General features: G+C 40.7%; 1 protein-coding gene across 4 annotated transcripts in view; it reads left to right on the top strand.

The window, feature by feature from the left end:
• The first annotated feature begins 82 nt into the window (after positions 1 to 82).
• LOC118276710 (titin) overlaps positions 83 to 14,663 on the top strand; it is a 21,611-nt gene continuing 7,030 nt past the window's right edge. The window contains exons 1-12 of one of the 4 annotated variants that reach the window (XM_050699754.1): positions 83 to 275; positions 364 to 582; positions 1,578 to 1,928; positions 2,235 to 2,354; positions 6,925 to 7,044; positions 7,504 to 7,632; positions 8,137 to 8,305; positions 8,787 to 8,958; positions 9,324 to 9,417; positions 12,528 to 14,217; positions 14,433 to 14,492; positions 14,582 to 14,614. In XM_050699754.1, the coding sequence (XP_050555711.1) occupies positions 243 to 275; positions 364 to 582; positions 1,578 to 1,928; positions 2,235 to 2,354; positions 6,925 to 7,044; positions 7,504 to 7,632; positions 8,137 to 8,305; positions 8,787 to 8,958; positions 9,324 to 9,417; positions 12,528 to 14,217; positions 14,433 to 14,492; positions 14,582 to 14,614 (3,190 nt within the window). In that variant the 5' untranslated portion in view covers positions 83 to 242. Of the gene's footprint in view, positions 276 to 363; positions 583 to 1,577; positions 1,929 to 2,234; positions 2,355 to 5,157; positions 5,896 to 6,924; positions 7,045 to 7,503; positions 7,633 to 8,136; positions 8,306 to 8,786; positions 8,959 to 9,323; positions 9,418 to 12,527; positions 14,218 to 14,432; positions 14,493 to 14,581; positions 14,615 to 14,663 lie in introns of those variants that run through there. The other 3 variants (XM_050699755.1, XM_050699756.1, XM_050699757.1) reach the window with 3 other exon arrangements.

Below are 14,663 nucleotides of genomic sequence, written 5' to 3' on the forward strand. Positions count from 1 at the left end.
GTATAATCAAGATTTCAAGCTGGTTTTCATTACATTCATTCCATAGACTTAATAGATATCGAGAGTGAAACATGAGATTATTCTTATTCTCATTCGTTCATGAGTAAAATGGCGAATGTGATGCGAATGTCGTTTTGCTAAATGATGTCAAATGTTTTCATTTAAAATCGGTCTTTCTTATTGTTTAATTTGTGCTTAAATTAGGATTATAAAAAGAATATAGTAAATAAAATACAATCAAGATGATGATAACAATTCTTGGGTTTCCACCCAAAGTATGTATTGGTGCTTGGTTATCTTGAAATATTTGATTGTTTTGTTTGTATTTTACTCGTTTTATTAATTTGATCATTCTCTTTATAGACAAAATATCAAGATGTCAAGATATTAATAAAGCAAGAGTGCAATATTAGCGACTTCATCCTTGATAATCTTGTAAATGACAGCACTGCGGTCGGTACCAAAAAAGTGAGAATAGGTCTCACTGATAATGCCGAGGGCTACAAAGTAATGAAATGTCTCGATGGGTATCGGATGCCCGGCAATTACGTTTTGAAAGCGATGCCAGTGGGAAAAACTGCTGTAAGTATGATAATACAAATGTCCATTTACCATGGAATCTGATAAACGTCCTAACCGATGGATAGACTGAATTATTTCATACTCTGTTTTTTTTTTATGTTTATTTACATTTGTTCTCCACGGACTCTTGGTCCGTGCCCTTGTCATACAATTTGTTTTTCTTTTTTTACAATAAATCTTATCAATATGGTATCTACCTTACACACTACAATTAACCACAACTATTAAATTATAACTACAAAAATACTTATGATTAACATATTTGTTTTTTTTTATTTAACTAAATTAAATTTACCGGCGGCTCTGCCAAGTCAGTCCACCAGCGCGCTGGGAGAGCCGACCTGCCCCAGCAGAAGGCACTCGTTCACGAGTATGACGTGTGTGTCAGCAATTGGTCCGGTCAACCATTTTGTTGGGAACGGAACAACCCAACACACAGCGCCACCGACTGTAGGACATTTATGTGTGCATGACGCCTCAACCCCTGTCGGGTGGGCTGACTTCAACAGAGCTTACAGAAGTCAAAGAGTTACCAATTATATAATTATGTATATAGCAGTTTTGTTCTTATTTACGTTTTCCGCATACACATCACCTCCCGCTATATAAATTTTTATTTTAGTCCGAGGAACATTTCTCGCCCAAAAGCGCCCCCACAACTGCCGCGTCTCTGTGTTTGATGGCCATTTTCAGGTTGTAGTCCATAATCCCATGGTCGCTCTCTTCAGCAGCCCTTCTGATCAATTTACTTATCGCGTCATCACAGTTGTCCGTGTAGTAGATGCAACTATGTGTGTGACGCGACATTGCAACTACTGCATGTGCATACTCTATAATACACATATACATTACAATAATTAGAATCTTGAGACAATATTTTTTTGGAGATAACCATTTGCTACAAGCAGTAGCATTATACAAATCAAAAGTAATTGCCCCTAAAATGAACCATTGACCGATTAAAACAACTCACTAACTGAGTTTTTTCTTTACAGACAAACTTACCAACACAGGGAGCTTTTGACACCCACATGAGTTATCAAGACCATCCTAGAAATGATTACTCCGCTGCTCCCAGAAATGACTATATGGGTCAAAGCAATAGCTTCAATAACCAACCCCATGGGAGTGGCATGCATAGCACAGCAGCTCATGTGGCAAGGCCCACTCATGGGCAAGGTGGGCACTCTGGCCAAATGGAAATAAATCGTCCCTCACCATGGGCCACAGGAAACAACTCCACCCAATGGACTGCGGGTCCATCAATGGCATCACAGGTGCCCCAAAATACATTTGGAGGATTTAATTCTCCTCAAGCTAGTATTACTAGCCCTTTTGGACAACAGGTGTGTATTGTTTATGGTCTTAACTCAATAAATATTAAAGCACTAAGGGCTTGTTTCACAATGCTGCTATGTACCAGATAGATTTGAATATACAATGTTATTTGTATGAGTTATCTGTCACATAAATATCTTTTGTTTTTTTTAAATTTTTTAGAGGCTTTTATTAAAGATATGTCAGCCCCATCAAATACTTTTTATAACTTGATCAGGCACTTATATGAAGGTGATAAAACAAGCGTCTAGTTTGAAGAATAGTTTTTAAGTATTATGTTGCTTTTTATGTAAAACCTAAATGAATTCTTCCAGCATCATCAAAATCCAGTACATTCTCGGCCTGATATGAGGCCAGGCTTCAACCAAACTAGAACCCACACGGAACAAACCTACGGAGGATACCCACCCAAGACCAATGTGCCTGAAGTTCAGGTATGTACCACATTACACACAAAAAAAAATACATTAAAAGAGTAGAACAAAGTTACCAATAGCTAGTCAAATCTTCAATAAAGCTTCTCTTACTATTTTCTTGTCAAAGCAAAATTTGTGATGGACAACGACAAATATTACTTGAATCATCATGAAATGTTTTTCACGTCATGCTTTTTATCCCCAAAGGGGTAGGCAAAGGCGCACATTACGGTATGTAATGCCACTATACAATGTAGACCCACTTTGCACCTTTTGTGTTAAAGTTCCACATAATAGGGGTGAACGGATTGCCATATACTTGGTACAATTCCAGATTCCATGCTATTACTGAGAAATTCTCAGAAAACCTGTAAAAAGCCCAGTAATATAGTAAAACTATTACTGGGCGGATAGTATTTCTTTTATAATGTCACAATAAAAGTAACTGACATGTAACTTGTTCAACTAAGAGTGTGTTTCACGGCGTTAATCACTTGTGACTTGGCCAAATTGCTTAGTCTTTACTTGTCCATGTAAACACGACATTAGCTTTCACACATATTTTGAGACACTAACTAAAACTTCACTAAAAACTGAGTGATGATAGTGAATAAGTAGGCATGATATCATAAAGAGAAAAAAAAATTAAAAAAGAAAATTGCAAGATCAATAAGAATGAAGAACCACTTTTGAAGTGACACAATCAAAATTAATATGTCTGTCTATTAGTTGCTCCATTATTAGAGTGAAATGTTAGCTTGTTCCAAAACATTGATTTCATTTTTATTAAATCTAAATCTAAAGGCATACTCACTTGTAAAACCAACATGAACTCTTAAAAACTATTTTCCTGGACATTGGGTCACAGGTATTAGATGTTTGTGGCTAACCATGTCTTTTATTTTACAATTTGAGGCAGTACTTGGTTCAATACTAATTTGCTATTTTCATTTTAACTGCCAAAGGTGATGCTTCCTATTATTTCTTGAAAAAAAAAGTAACATTACTTCCTTTGTAAAATGATGCAAGAAATACATTTTGAAATGCATCATCTGTATGTGAATAATCAAATATAACATCATGTGTCCATTGTTGGTAGGCGAATTCCCGATACCGCTGGTTCAGAAAAGTAGGAAATGAGACGCAACTTCCCAAATCACCTAGTACCAGTCCCAAATCATATACTGACGAACCTGAAACCTTGAACCCTTCCTCTAACCCATCACCCTCTGACTCTCCTGTAGAAGACAAAACTGACATAAAAGATGACGCAGTCACTGAGACCACTGGTAACAATGAAACAGATCCTTCTGAAAAGAAACTCAGTAAGAAAGCTAGAAAGAGGGAAGAAGCGAGATTGAGGGATCTTTCTAAAATATCATCCACATGTAGGAGACGACTTTATTGGTGGATAAAGAGAGGAAAAACCTTTATGGAAGCTAGACAATTATGCGAGACGCGCTTTAAGAATATCCCTGAATATGCTGCTGCTAAAAAAGAGAAAAAGATAGAGGAGCAACAGAAATTTCTACGAAAATTAGACCCTGAACAGCAGGCTAGAGCAGAAAGGTTTGTAAACTTAATCAATAAAGCAGAGAAGACTGGAAAGTACATTTGTGTTCGTGTTACTGACACACAGACACCCATGTCTGACGAGCAACTCAACCAACTTCAGGACAAAGTTTTGGAACTCGTGGAAGAAGAACAGGGTAATGTCCCAAGCATTTGCGGTTGTACTGCTAGATATGGGACCTTAAAACTTGCTTTTACAACTGAGGAATCAGTAGAATGGCTTGAAAAGCACTTGCCTGACTTGCATCTATGGGAGGGAGCTTCTCTTGGGCTCATTAACATAAAAGACAAACGGCCTGCTATCGGAGTAGCTTATATTCCAGATCCTACCCTCGATCAAAACTCTATTATTAAGATGCTCAAAGAAGAAAACCCACTAATAGATTTTTCTAACTGGTGGATTAGTAGTATAAAAGCTGACGGCTCCAATGGATTTAGTGTAACTTTTGCTGTAGACCAAGACTCAGTGCCAGCTCTTCTTGAAAATAACTGCTTTATACATATCGCGCGCAGAAAAATAAAAATGAGAATTAAGACAAAAAGGGTTATAGGACCAAAACCGCCGAAACATTTTGGTCCTAAGGGACCCAGCCAAATAAGTCCAGAGCTAATGGACCAATGGTATTCGACACCATTAGAGCAATGGTATCCGGGGTTAATGGGAGGAGTAGTAACGGGACCAATACCGCAACCAATGGGACCGATGGGAGAAATGGGTCTGGAGCCAACGAATTTTTATTCGTTCGATCAATATTATGCTCCATCTTCTTGGCAACCGCAAAATTTTGGAGGTGGTAAAAAAAACAAAGCCTATGATCGTTGGAATGACAATAGACCTCGAAATAAAAATGGACCCAGAGGCTCAAACAATAACAGCGGATCAGGAAAATTCGGTGGACCTAGCCAACAGAATAAACATAAAGGCCAACAAAATAAACCGAGATCACAGGGTGGACCTAATTACATTAAACCTGGCACTTATATTAGACCTGGCAGTAATAAGCCCAAACAAAACAATAAACCTGGACAAAATAATAAACCCGGACAAAATAACAAACCTGGCAATACTAACAATAATCCCGGCCAGAACAGTAGGCCTGGCAACACTAATAATGCACCTGCCGATATGGGTCAAAGTAAGAAAAGATCACGACCGAATAAAAAGGCTGGTGAAAAAAACAATCCTGGGTCGAATGCTCACTGTAATATATGGGCACAACTTAATGGCCTACCTCCCCTCCCAACGGAATAAACACAACTTGTTAGAATTACTCATTAGGATAGTTTAGCTTTAGGTTTTTCATTATTATATAATTGTAGTACCATGGTGAATCTTTACTCTATGTCCACGTATTGTGAAACATTAACATAATCTGATTAAAAGTACTTATGATGAAACTAGACGGTTTCATCAGAATAACGACAATATTATCAAACAAGCTGGTTGCTACATGAATGTACACACGTCTCCGTTTATCGCCTGCATTACTAAATGACAATACTACATTTGAAGCTATTCGGAAAAGTAATAATCAAGCTTGCTAAAACAATATGAAATGCTCCTGCATTTTTGTAACGAGAATGGACGCCACGTAACAAAGACAGTTCGAACAATATAGTGTTCCTAGCAGAAACTGGTATTGCAGAAAAAGTTTGCTACAAATTGAAATCAGTAGGAATTCCTACGTCAAACCTGTGACTCCTCTGGTGTTGCGGGTGTCCATGGGCAGCGCTGATCGCTTACCATCAAGTGACTCTTTAAGTCTACCAGATCAAGAAACACGGTTGAAAAATCCTTCTACTTCCCAAATGCAGGAAAATAACTCTGTTCCCATAATGTCTCAAGTTTTTCCACGAATGTCTTTAAAAAAATACATTTCCTTCCTCCCTTACCTCTGTCTCTAAAACCGCCAAGAAAGGAAGGATCCAGTCAATTCCAGTCTCCTTCAACATCATCACGCCTGGACTAAAGCGTTTAGTTTTGGAGGTGCGTTCGTTTCAACAATATTTTGTCATGATAATAGGTCTTTACACACGAAATTGCGGTTAAAAACGGCATTTTTCAGTAAAGACCTAATACATGATCTAATATACTTATAATATTGTAAAAGACAGTTGGTAATTTGTTCTAAGTTAGGAATGTAGGTACTTTGTTTGGACACCGGGGGATGAAACCGCTCTGCTGTCATGGCTTTGCAAAGACACCCTCGTAATATTTGTTAGGGTTTTAAGCATAGGCTACAACGCCTGCTGACGCGTGAGCGAGATGGGCGCATATCGTTTCATTTTCATTGCGGTTTTAGCTTACGCGGACCCGGGTATGTCCATAAACTGCCACCAGCTACCGAGGGCTAATAAACTTTCGGTGGTGTAACTGCTATCCCCAGACCCCGTGGGGTCTCCTCTTCAGAGGGAGAATTTGTTCAGCAGTGGATAGCTGAACGTAGCTTGTTATTGTATGTCGCGGTATGAATTCAAGCATGAAAAGAGATGAAACTTTTCGCGCCCGCCTTATCCGCTCGCTCACCCGCTGTCTAGTGGTGTGGCCTACGCTTAACACCCGCCGTGCGATCAGCTGACAGCCACATTCCTGTGGTTTCCATCGGTATTGTCTTTGGACAATGACGTGCGGCAAAAATAAACTGAGGAGTCTTACTTTATAGAAAAATAGTTGTTTCGTATTTTTAGTAAGCGCACATGATAATTGATTTAAGATGTTTTTTGTTCATAAAGTAAGGCTCTATGAAGCTTGCTACAGGGTGGTACTAAGGTTTCGATATCTTATAACTGCATGTAACTCTACATTTTTGGAATCTATTCAAATATTAAGTCATGTTGCCTTTAAGAAAAAAAAAATATTAATTGTTAGTTCACAATCGTTGATTCTGAGTAGCTTTTCACAAATAGGAGGGTGAAAAAAGTTATGTGTATACAAAGTGGAGGGTTGTTATAATTTAAAATTGTATAGAAGAGAAAAACAACTTTAGGTGTACTTACATTAGGGTTGAATTTACAGCCACGTCAAGAAACACGTCATGCCCTAAGAAGCATTGAGACGGTGGATACCAATACTGCTTCCCGAGCGCCCATACATGCTCGGTACCCGCCTAGTCAGCCGTACCAGCAAGAAAAATCGGTATGTTTTCATTTTGTTTAAGCAAAAGACGAAATTGTATACATACATCACGTAAACAGGTATTTGAAAACGGCCTAATTATCATTCATTGTCATGCCTATCTCGGTTATCTTCCAAGGGGTATAAAGAAATAATAAAACAACAATATTTTGCATGCTCGACCTATTTGAAAAGAAAAACAGTTTATTTGCACCGATTTTAGTTATTTTTTTCAAATAATTTTAAGTATTTTTTATGCATGTAAGCACTTGTAACTCTGGCATCACCGATTGCTTACCATCACTTGATTGAGCAATCGGTGAAACATCACCTGATAGAGACTTTCTTCTCTGAGATTCTTTTTCCGACCATTAATAATGTTTCTTTTTTGAGTTGGGGATAATCTGTGACCTACACACATACATTACTAGCAGCAATCACCAACAGTTTGTTTCTTGGACCAATAAATGTATATTTCAGGTGACGATTATGAAGGACAACTTCCAAGGTCCGACGCCGTACAATATCAGTAACCCTGGAGCACAGGCAGGCTCTGGCGGACAGCAATATCCCACAACTGCACCGTCATCGTCACCTTGGCAATCACAGGTACTTTAACAACATATCTAGCATACTATTCAGAGCTGCGGACAAGCTAACGGGTCACCAAGGCTCCGGTTCGAAGCAGGAGTTGGAACGGGGTGTATATTTTTTAATTTGCCCCACACTAGGATTTTCTCCTGTGTCGTGGATGCGTTTACAAACATACAAGTTCACATACACATGACACCCAGACCCGATACAATAATTTGTGGATCACCCAAAGTGTTGCTCCGTGCGGGAATCGGACCCGCTACACATTGCGGGGCAGCCACCACGTCAATCGTGCAGTCTAGAGTCATTTTATTTTAGTCATTTTGTCAAAAGTCGGACTGTCCCTCCCGCCTCACCCAAGCCGGAAATCAAATATTTTCATCCCACTCAAAAAAAAATCAAATATCAAACATTTACTGTGATTTGAAACAGTTTCCTTTGTCATTGTATCAATCGAAATATTGAATAGCGAAACTTATTCCAAATTTTTGTGAAACACATTTATTCTGATCTTTCAAGGAGTATGAGAAGAGGCATGGATTCTCCCCAAGGCGAGAAACTATCGCCCATGGTGGAAGGTCGGTGGAAAGAAGACCATCACCGCCTGCTAGGAGAATATCACCGCCTGGCAGAAGAGTTTCTCCCCATGCGAGGAAGTTTTCACCGGCTGGAAAGAGGCCGTCACCTGGTAAGTTTGGTAACCTTTTTATTATAAGATATGGGAACAGACGGATCACCTGTGACCTGTACCCTTAGTACGAGTTTGCTTTACGTTAAAAGTAATCGAAACGAGAGCGCATTCGGCGCTCTGATTGGCCGGCTTGCATAAACTCACCAATCAAAGCGCTAGATGCGCCCTCGTTTCGTTTTCGTTCGACGTAAAGCAGACTCATACTAAGGGTACTGATGATAGGCAACCAGCTCTGTCTATGGACATTCACAACAAAAGAGTTACAATCGCTTTGCTGGCCTTTAAAGATTGGAGATGGCAGGGGTAGGGCCTCCGATAAATTCACATGACCGCAGAAAATCTAAGCGTTATTTCACGACGACTTTCTGTGAGGCCGTGGTATCACTGCCGTCGGGCTAGCCCTAGTACCGAAGCATGGGTCTCCCACATGTAAAAATATGTATATCAAAGAAATAAGTAATATTTTTGTCACTATCAGATCGTCATGTACTGACGCATCACACCGCGTCGCACTCCCACCACCCAGGACGCCGTGACTCCCCCCACAAGAGACCGTCTCCAATGAGACGGCTTGTGTCCCCTCCTCGAAGAACTTCACCAGGCCGCAGACCATCTCCTGGAAGACGGGATTCTCCGCAGAGAATGAGCAGGTTAGTTTTGACTCCCACGTTCTTACAAGGAACTCTACATATGCTGTTCTTCAATACTGATTTTCCATTATACTCGATTTTGTTTAATAAAATCGATATTTTTATTATTTGGTAAAAAATGGAGTTAGTGGAGATGGACTTCATCGTTTACATAATTCAATCTATATTTCAAATTCAAAACGATTTTATCAAAACTTAATAACCAAAATAACGGGTACTGTTACCAAATGAAATGAAGATCAAGTCGTGATATCTCAGAATTATAGTGATGATGTTCACACTAAAGGAACCACTCTTTTACTATTTATAGATATGTATATTTAACAGAAAAATTGAAATAAACAAAATTATGATATAAAAAACAGGTATTCACCGGAGCGTCACCACTCGGACAAGCTAGACAAGTTCGCGCAGGACAAGTTGAAACAAGTCCGGCCTGCGTACGAGCCCAGCAGCCATGTAAGTACCGTCTCTATTACTCGGGAAACAACATAAAAAAATTACAGTGCTTGTGCACTACGACGACTATACAACTTTAGTGGGTGATTTAAATTGATTTTGAATAGAGCCGTGTTACCCTAAGACAAACTATATAGGCTTTTGCCTAGGGCACCAGGTTACAGAGGAGCATCCCGGGACTAACAAATCATTGAAAGGAGGAGAATCATAGGGAGTGGAACTCCTTGCCGGAGTCTGTGTTTCCTGATGGGTATAACCTGGGTATAACCTGGTATGGGCAGACGTGCTCCACCGCAGGCCGCATCATCACTTTCCATCAGTTGAGATAGCGGCTAAACGTCGACCCATTAAATGTAAAAAAGGTAACGACGCCAAAAGATATGAGGGGCGCGTATGAGGTCCTCTGATTTAGAAGAACATTATGTTATGATGTACAGGAGATTCCTATTAAAAGTAATGAATGTGCTTTTCAGTGAATAACTTATTTTTTACATATATTTTTACTTATGTATGTATGTTATACATACGCGTTTCTTGGACATCTGCAAATTTATTTCGTGATTGTTTCCTTTTTGTTTTATTCATTTAGGAGGTAAACAGTTTATGGACGAGATATAAAGTAGTTGACTTGATGTATAATATTGATGATTTATCTGATACCTATTTCAAAAGTATGTCTGTACCCGTCACAGACTGATTGCAAGACATGAGATTGCGCTATAAAGCGAGTGAATAAATAAAAGTAATTAAACAGCAAACCTTCTGGGATTAAGAGGCGTGACGTTATGTTACATGAAAATGTTCCAGTGTCCATCTTGAATATCAGATTCTGTACATACTCCTTTTAACCATGGATCCTATGGTATAATCAACATCATCACACAGAGGCCACGCTTGAAGGAAAATTCCCTCAAAAGCGATTGCAGCGCCATCTGCGTGAATGTGTTATGTTTGCTGGCCAAAATTTATTTAAGAAGGGCTAGAGATGTTTAAAAGAGAAAGAAACTACCTCGTGACATGTAGCATAATGAACTATTCTACTAATCAAAAGGATCAGTACTTTTTAGACTTCCTCTGAGGGAACGACCAAGAAGCGAAATGTATGGGCCTGTGATAGAAAAGCCGTTTATTTGTACCATGACAAATACTACAATAATGACAGTAATAATTGGGAAGCTTTTGCAAGAACAGACTATTGAACAAGTATCTGATGAAGTTCAATTGGTGAGCGTCATTATCGTTTCCTAGAAAATACCTTAAAAAGTAATCATTAACAATTTTAATGACGCACAGCTACATGGCCAGCGCTCAGCTAACTGCTGTTGCACGAAGGCTCGAGTTCACAATGCTGATTTTCAGTACTGACCACCAACTTATAAATCCCGAAAACCAATGTCTTACAAAATGTTGGATTTAATAATGGATATAAACTTATTAGGGGTTCAGCTTGGGGCTGCACAAAACCAAAACAGCCTGCAACTACTACAGTTTCAATATTATTAAATTTACAATGGGATCAACGAGAAGAAGCATGATTTTATGTTATTGCACCTGACAACTTGTCACTATAACGTCCAAGCGTACACTGGGAGAGGATGCCTCACGCAATAAGGCCGCCCATATGCATTTATGTATAAAGCATTAAATAAAGAAGAACACTACCTACAGTCCACAAGCGTTAATTGATCAGATAACACTACTAAAAGTGACACAACACAGACTAAAGTTAAATTTGCAATTGCCGACAAAAAACTTTATGTAAATATACTATTAAAAATGCTGTTTTATATCCTACAAGTCATATTGAAATAATAAGAAACTGTTGCTTTTGATTGCTTGTTTTCGATCATATTAGAACCTGTTATATAATCATGAATAATGTCGATGATAAAAGAGATTAGAAGTTAGTGGATATGAAGAGCTGAAGATAACACTTGGTAGCGTGTTTTTGCAGAGTACGCCAGGACGGTAAAGGACTGCTGATGAGAACAATAAGTACAGGATAACCGGTTTTTTGTTACGGGGGAATACCTTCATAAGACGCCTAACTTTTTGGGGAGAAAGACTAGGGAGTGTAAGATTTTTACCTCACTAAAGCCACCCCGGTGACCACCCTCAGCATCTATAAAGGCGCACCGAGTCCTCTAACTAGACCTTTTTCGGAGCCCCCATGGTGCAACGCCTGTTATGGCACATCCCCAGGGAGACGTCCTATGTCTTCCATGAAATTCGCTGTGCAAGTTGCAATACATACACAGGATACTTCCTACATGATGAAAGTTGATAACATTTTTGCTGCTATGAAACTACAACTTCTGTATTGGTATAAGAGCTGTATAGTGACAGCAGTATACATTTGTTACCGCCCCTGCTCATCCTGCAGGTGGCGTAAGAGCCGAATGACACATTTAGCACAACTCTCTGAACCTGGAGTTTATGGCAAACCTCTCTGATGTAGAGCAGGCTCATAATCCAATATTGGACCGTCATGGGTTATTTAAGTGTTGATGTCGATGATGTTGATCCAATTACAAGAAGTACAATTGTGGAGAACATGTAAATAAACAAATCAGTTACTGGATTGTAATTGAAACAACGAATATTTTGAAGTTCTGTGAGAACACAAGAAAAATTAAGATTCTAGAACAGTAATGCAACATCCATTGGGCCATGAGTTATTTTTCAGGTTCAATCGGAAGACCTGGCTTACGATTCGTTTTGTTTTTAATGATTACCTACATATATGTTATGTCTAAGTGTTCTAGCTGAACTATAAACCAAACGATCAACAACGAAAAGAAGTAAAAGCCTTTAATCGGAATGACAATATACTTTAACAGAACACAGAACGAAATAAAATGTTGTGACGAATCAAAAACCTCGTCCTTTTTGTTTGTGTCAGGATTTTTCTAAAATATAGTACTTATTCGAAAGTACAAAATAAACAGGATTAATTGACCAATGTAGAGAGGAGACATAGATGCCGAAACGACATTTCATTCGTTTCTGGTACACTCCCGCTCTAATATGTAGTTGTATGTTCTTTATTATATTTATGTAATTATTCCATATTTCAAATTCGTGTTTGCAAACTGAATTTCAATTTCCAGGCATCAAACCAAGCTATGTACTCAGGTGGTTACCGTTCCGACGTCCGCGACAGTGTTCAGTATATGCAGGGGGTGAGGCAGGGCCCGCGGATCTCACCGTGGCAAAGAGATGAACCTGCCGCTTTGAAGAAACCAGACGACGACAGACGTGACCTCACAAGGATGCAGATGGGTAGAGACCGCATGCCCGACGCAGTAGTAGATCCAAAACACGGAATCACTCCACAAAGGAAGTCCCGCTCACCAGTCCGACGCGAAAGATCTCCGCTAAGAGACCGCTATAAGAGGCACTCCCCCTCCCCTCGCTCGTCCCACTCGCCGCGCCGCTCCTGGGCTCTCGAGAAACGTCGCAGTCCCGAGATACGCGACGCGCCCCCACCCCCATCCTGGCCTGGACAGAAAGGACGCGAGGCTGAGTCCTTCTCCAGAACCCCTCGTACGTTCCCTGAGAGAGAGCAAGACGAGGGTCCCAAACATGTTCCGGTATGGCAGCGACCATTCGGGAAAGACGAGGATCCACGCGACAGACGTCCCGACAACAATGACAGAAGACCATTCATCGAAGATAAAGTTCGACCCACCAAAGAGGTGCCGGTGAGAGAACCAGTGCCACACCCCAGCCACAGCGAGCGCTTCGTTCAAAGGGAGCCGAAATTCACTCCACGAGATGATTACGAAGCAGACCGCCGTGATGCTTACCGTCGGAGGGAGCCTTCAGTTGAACGGAAACCTCATCCTCAAAGGGAAGACTACGAACAAGTTCGTAGACCGCGGGAGCACGAGGAACGCATGCACCCAGACGAATACCACCGCCGTAGAGAGCCATCACCCCGCCGCGACAGTAGGAAAGATGATGCTGCTAATCCAATCATCGATAAAGATTTTGAAGACATCTACAAGAGAGCTTTACAGTTCAAAAAGAAAGCAGAGGAATTACGCCGGTTGGGTTCCAAGAAAAGAGATGATTATGTGGAGGACGAAGCGAGGAGCTACCACAGCGAGAGAGAACGCGAGGATAGATCGCAGCGCTATGAGGACCGGCATAGGTACCGCGAAGAAGAACTTCTGCGGCACAGGGAACGTGAGGAGAGACCGCGAGATGATAGACCACGAGATGATAGACCACGAGATGATAGGCCAAGGGATGATAGACCAAGGGATGATAGACCACGGGATGATAGATCGCGGGACGATAGACCACGGGATGACAGACCGCGGGATGATAGATCGCGTGACGATGGGCCGCGAGATGACAGACAACGGGACGACCGACCTCGTGACGATAGACCCCGCCACGATCCACGGCCGGATGACATGCGCCGTCCAGAGTTCCGTCCTCGCGAGGAATACTCGAAGCAACCTGAACGCGAACAAGATCGCCGGTTCACTGTCAACCCTGCTATTAGGGTGAAACGCGACAAAGCCATTGAGGAGATATGCAAGAAACTGCTGGACAAACACCCGCAGTACCAGCCGGCCAAGGAGGAGTACCGGGCGCGAATTATGGAGGAACTACAGCTCGCCATCGCGCGCATCGTGTTTGACATGTTCGGAGACAGCGATGTCGCCTTCATCGAGATTATCATCAAGTTCCAAGCCAAGTACTCGTACAAGGACGAAGAGAAGATATTGCAGGACGTAATGTCGTCGCTGCCCAGCCACTACAGGGCCAGCAAGAGACAGGCGCCAGGTAAGCTCATAATTGGTTACTTTTACTCTGGCTCATTCGAGAACTGAGTAAATAAACGGGCCCTATTTTTACTGTCTAATAACATAGATCGAACGAAAAGTTAAAGTTCTTAATTAATAATAATAATTTTATATTAAAAAGTTAAAAAGTATTCGTAATGTTAGTAAAAAGGCACATTTCAAATGTGATGTCTAACATTGTTAATATTTTCACAGAGCCGGCGGAGGTCCCCGCCAAGGTCGCTCGCCGCTCTGCGAGCCCCAGCATAAAAACAGGTAAGACGCGACACACGACACTCCTTCACAGTGGACTCACCCGAGACCATAAGCCAGTAAGTCTTCACATGTCTCTTCCATCTTTTCAGAGCCCGATGCAAGACCCAAGTTAAGCCAATCTAGTAAGTGCCAGTCATTTGTTATTGTTCACATTTAATATAAATATTCCAT

Source organism: Spodoptera frugiperda, chromosome 17 (genome assembly GCF_023101765.2).
Source record: "Spodoptera frugiperda isolate SF20-4 chromosome 17, AGI-APGP_CSIRO_Sfru_2.0, whole genome shotgun sequence".
NCBI lineage: Eukaryota > Metazoa > Arthropoda > Insecta > Lepidoptera > Noctuidae > Spodoptera > Spodoptera frugiperda.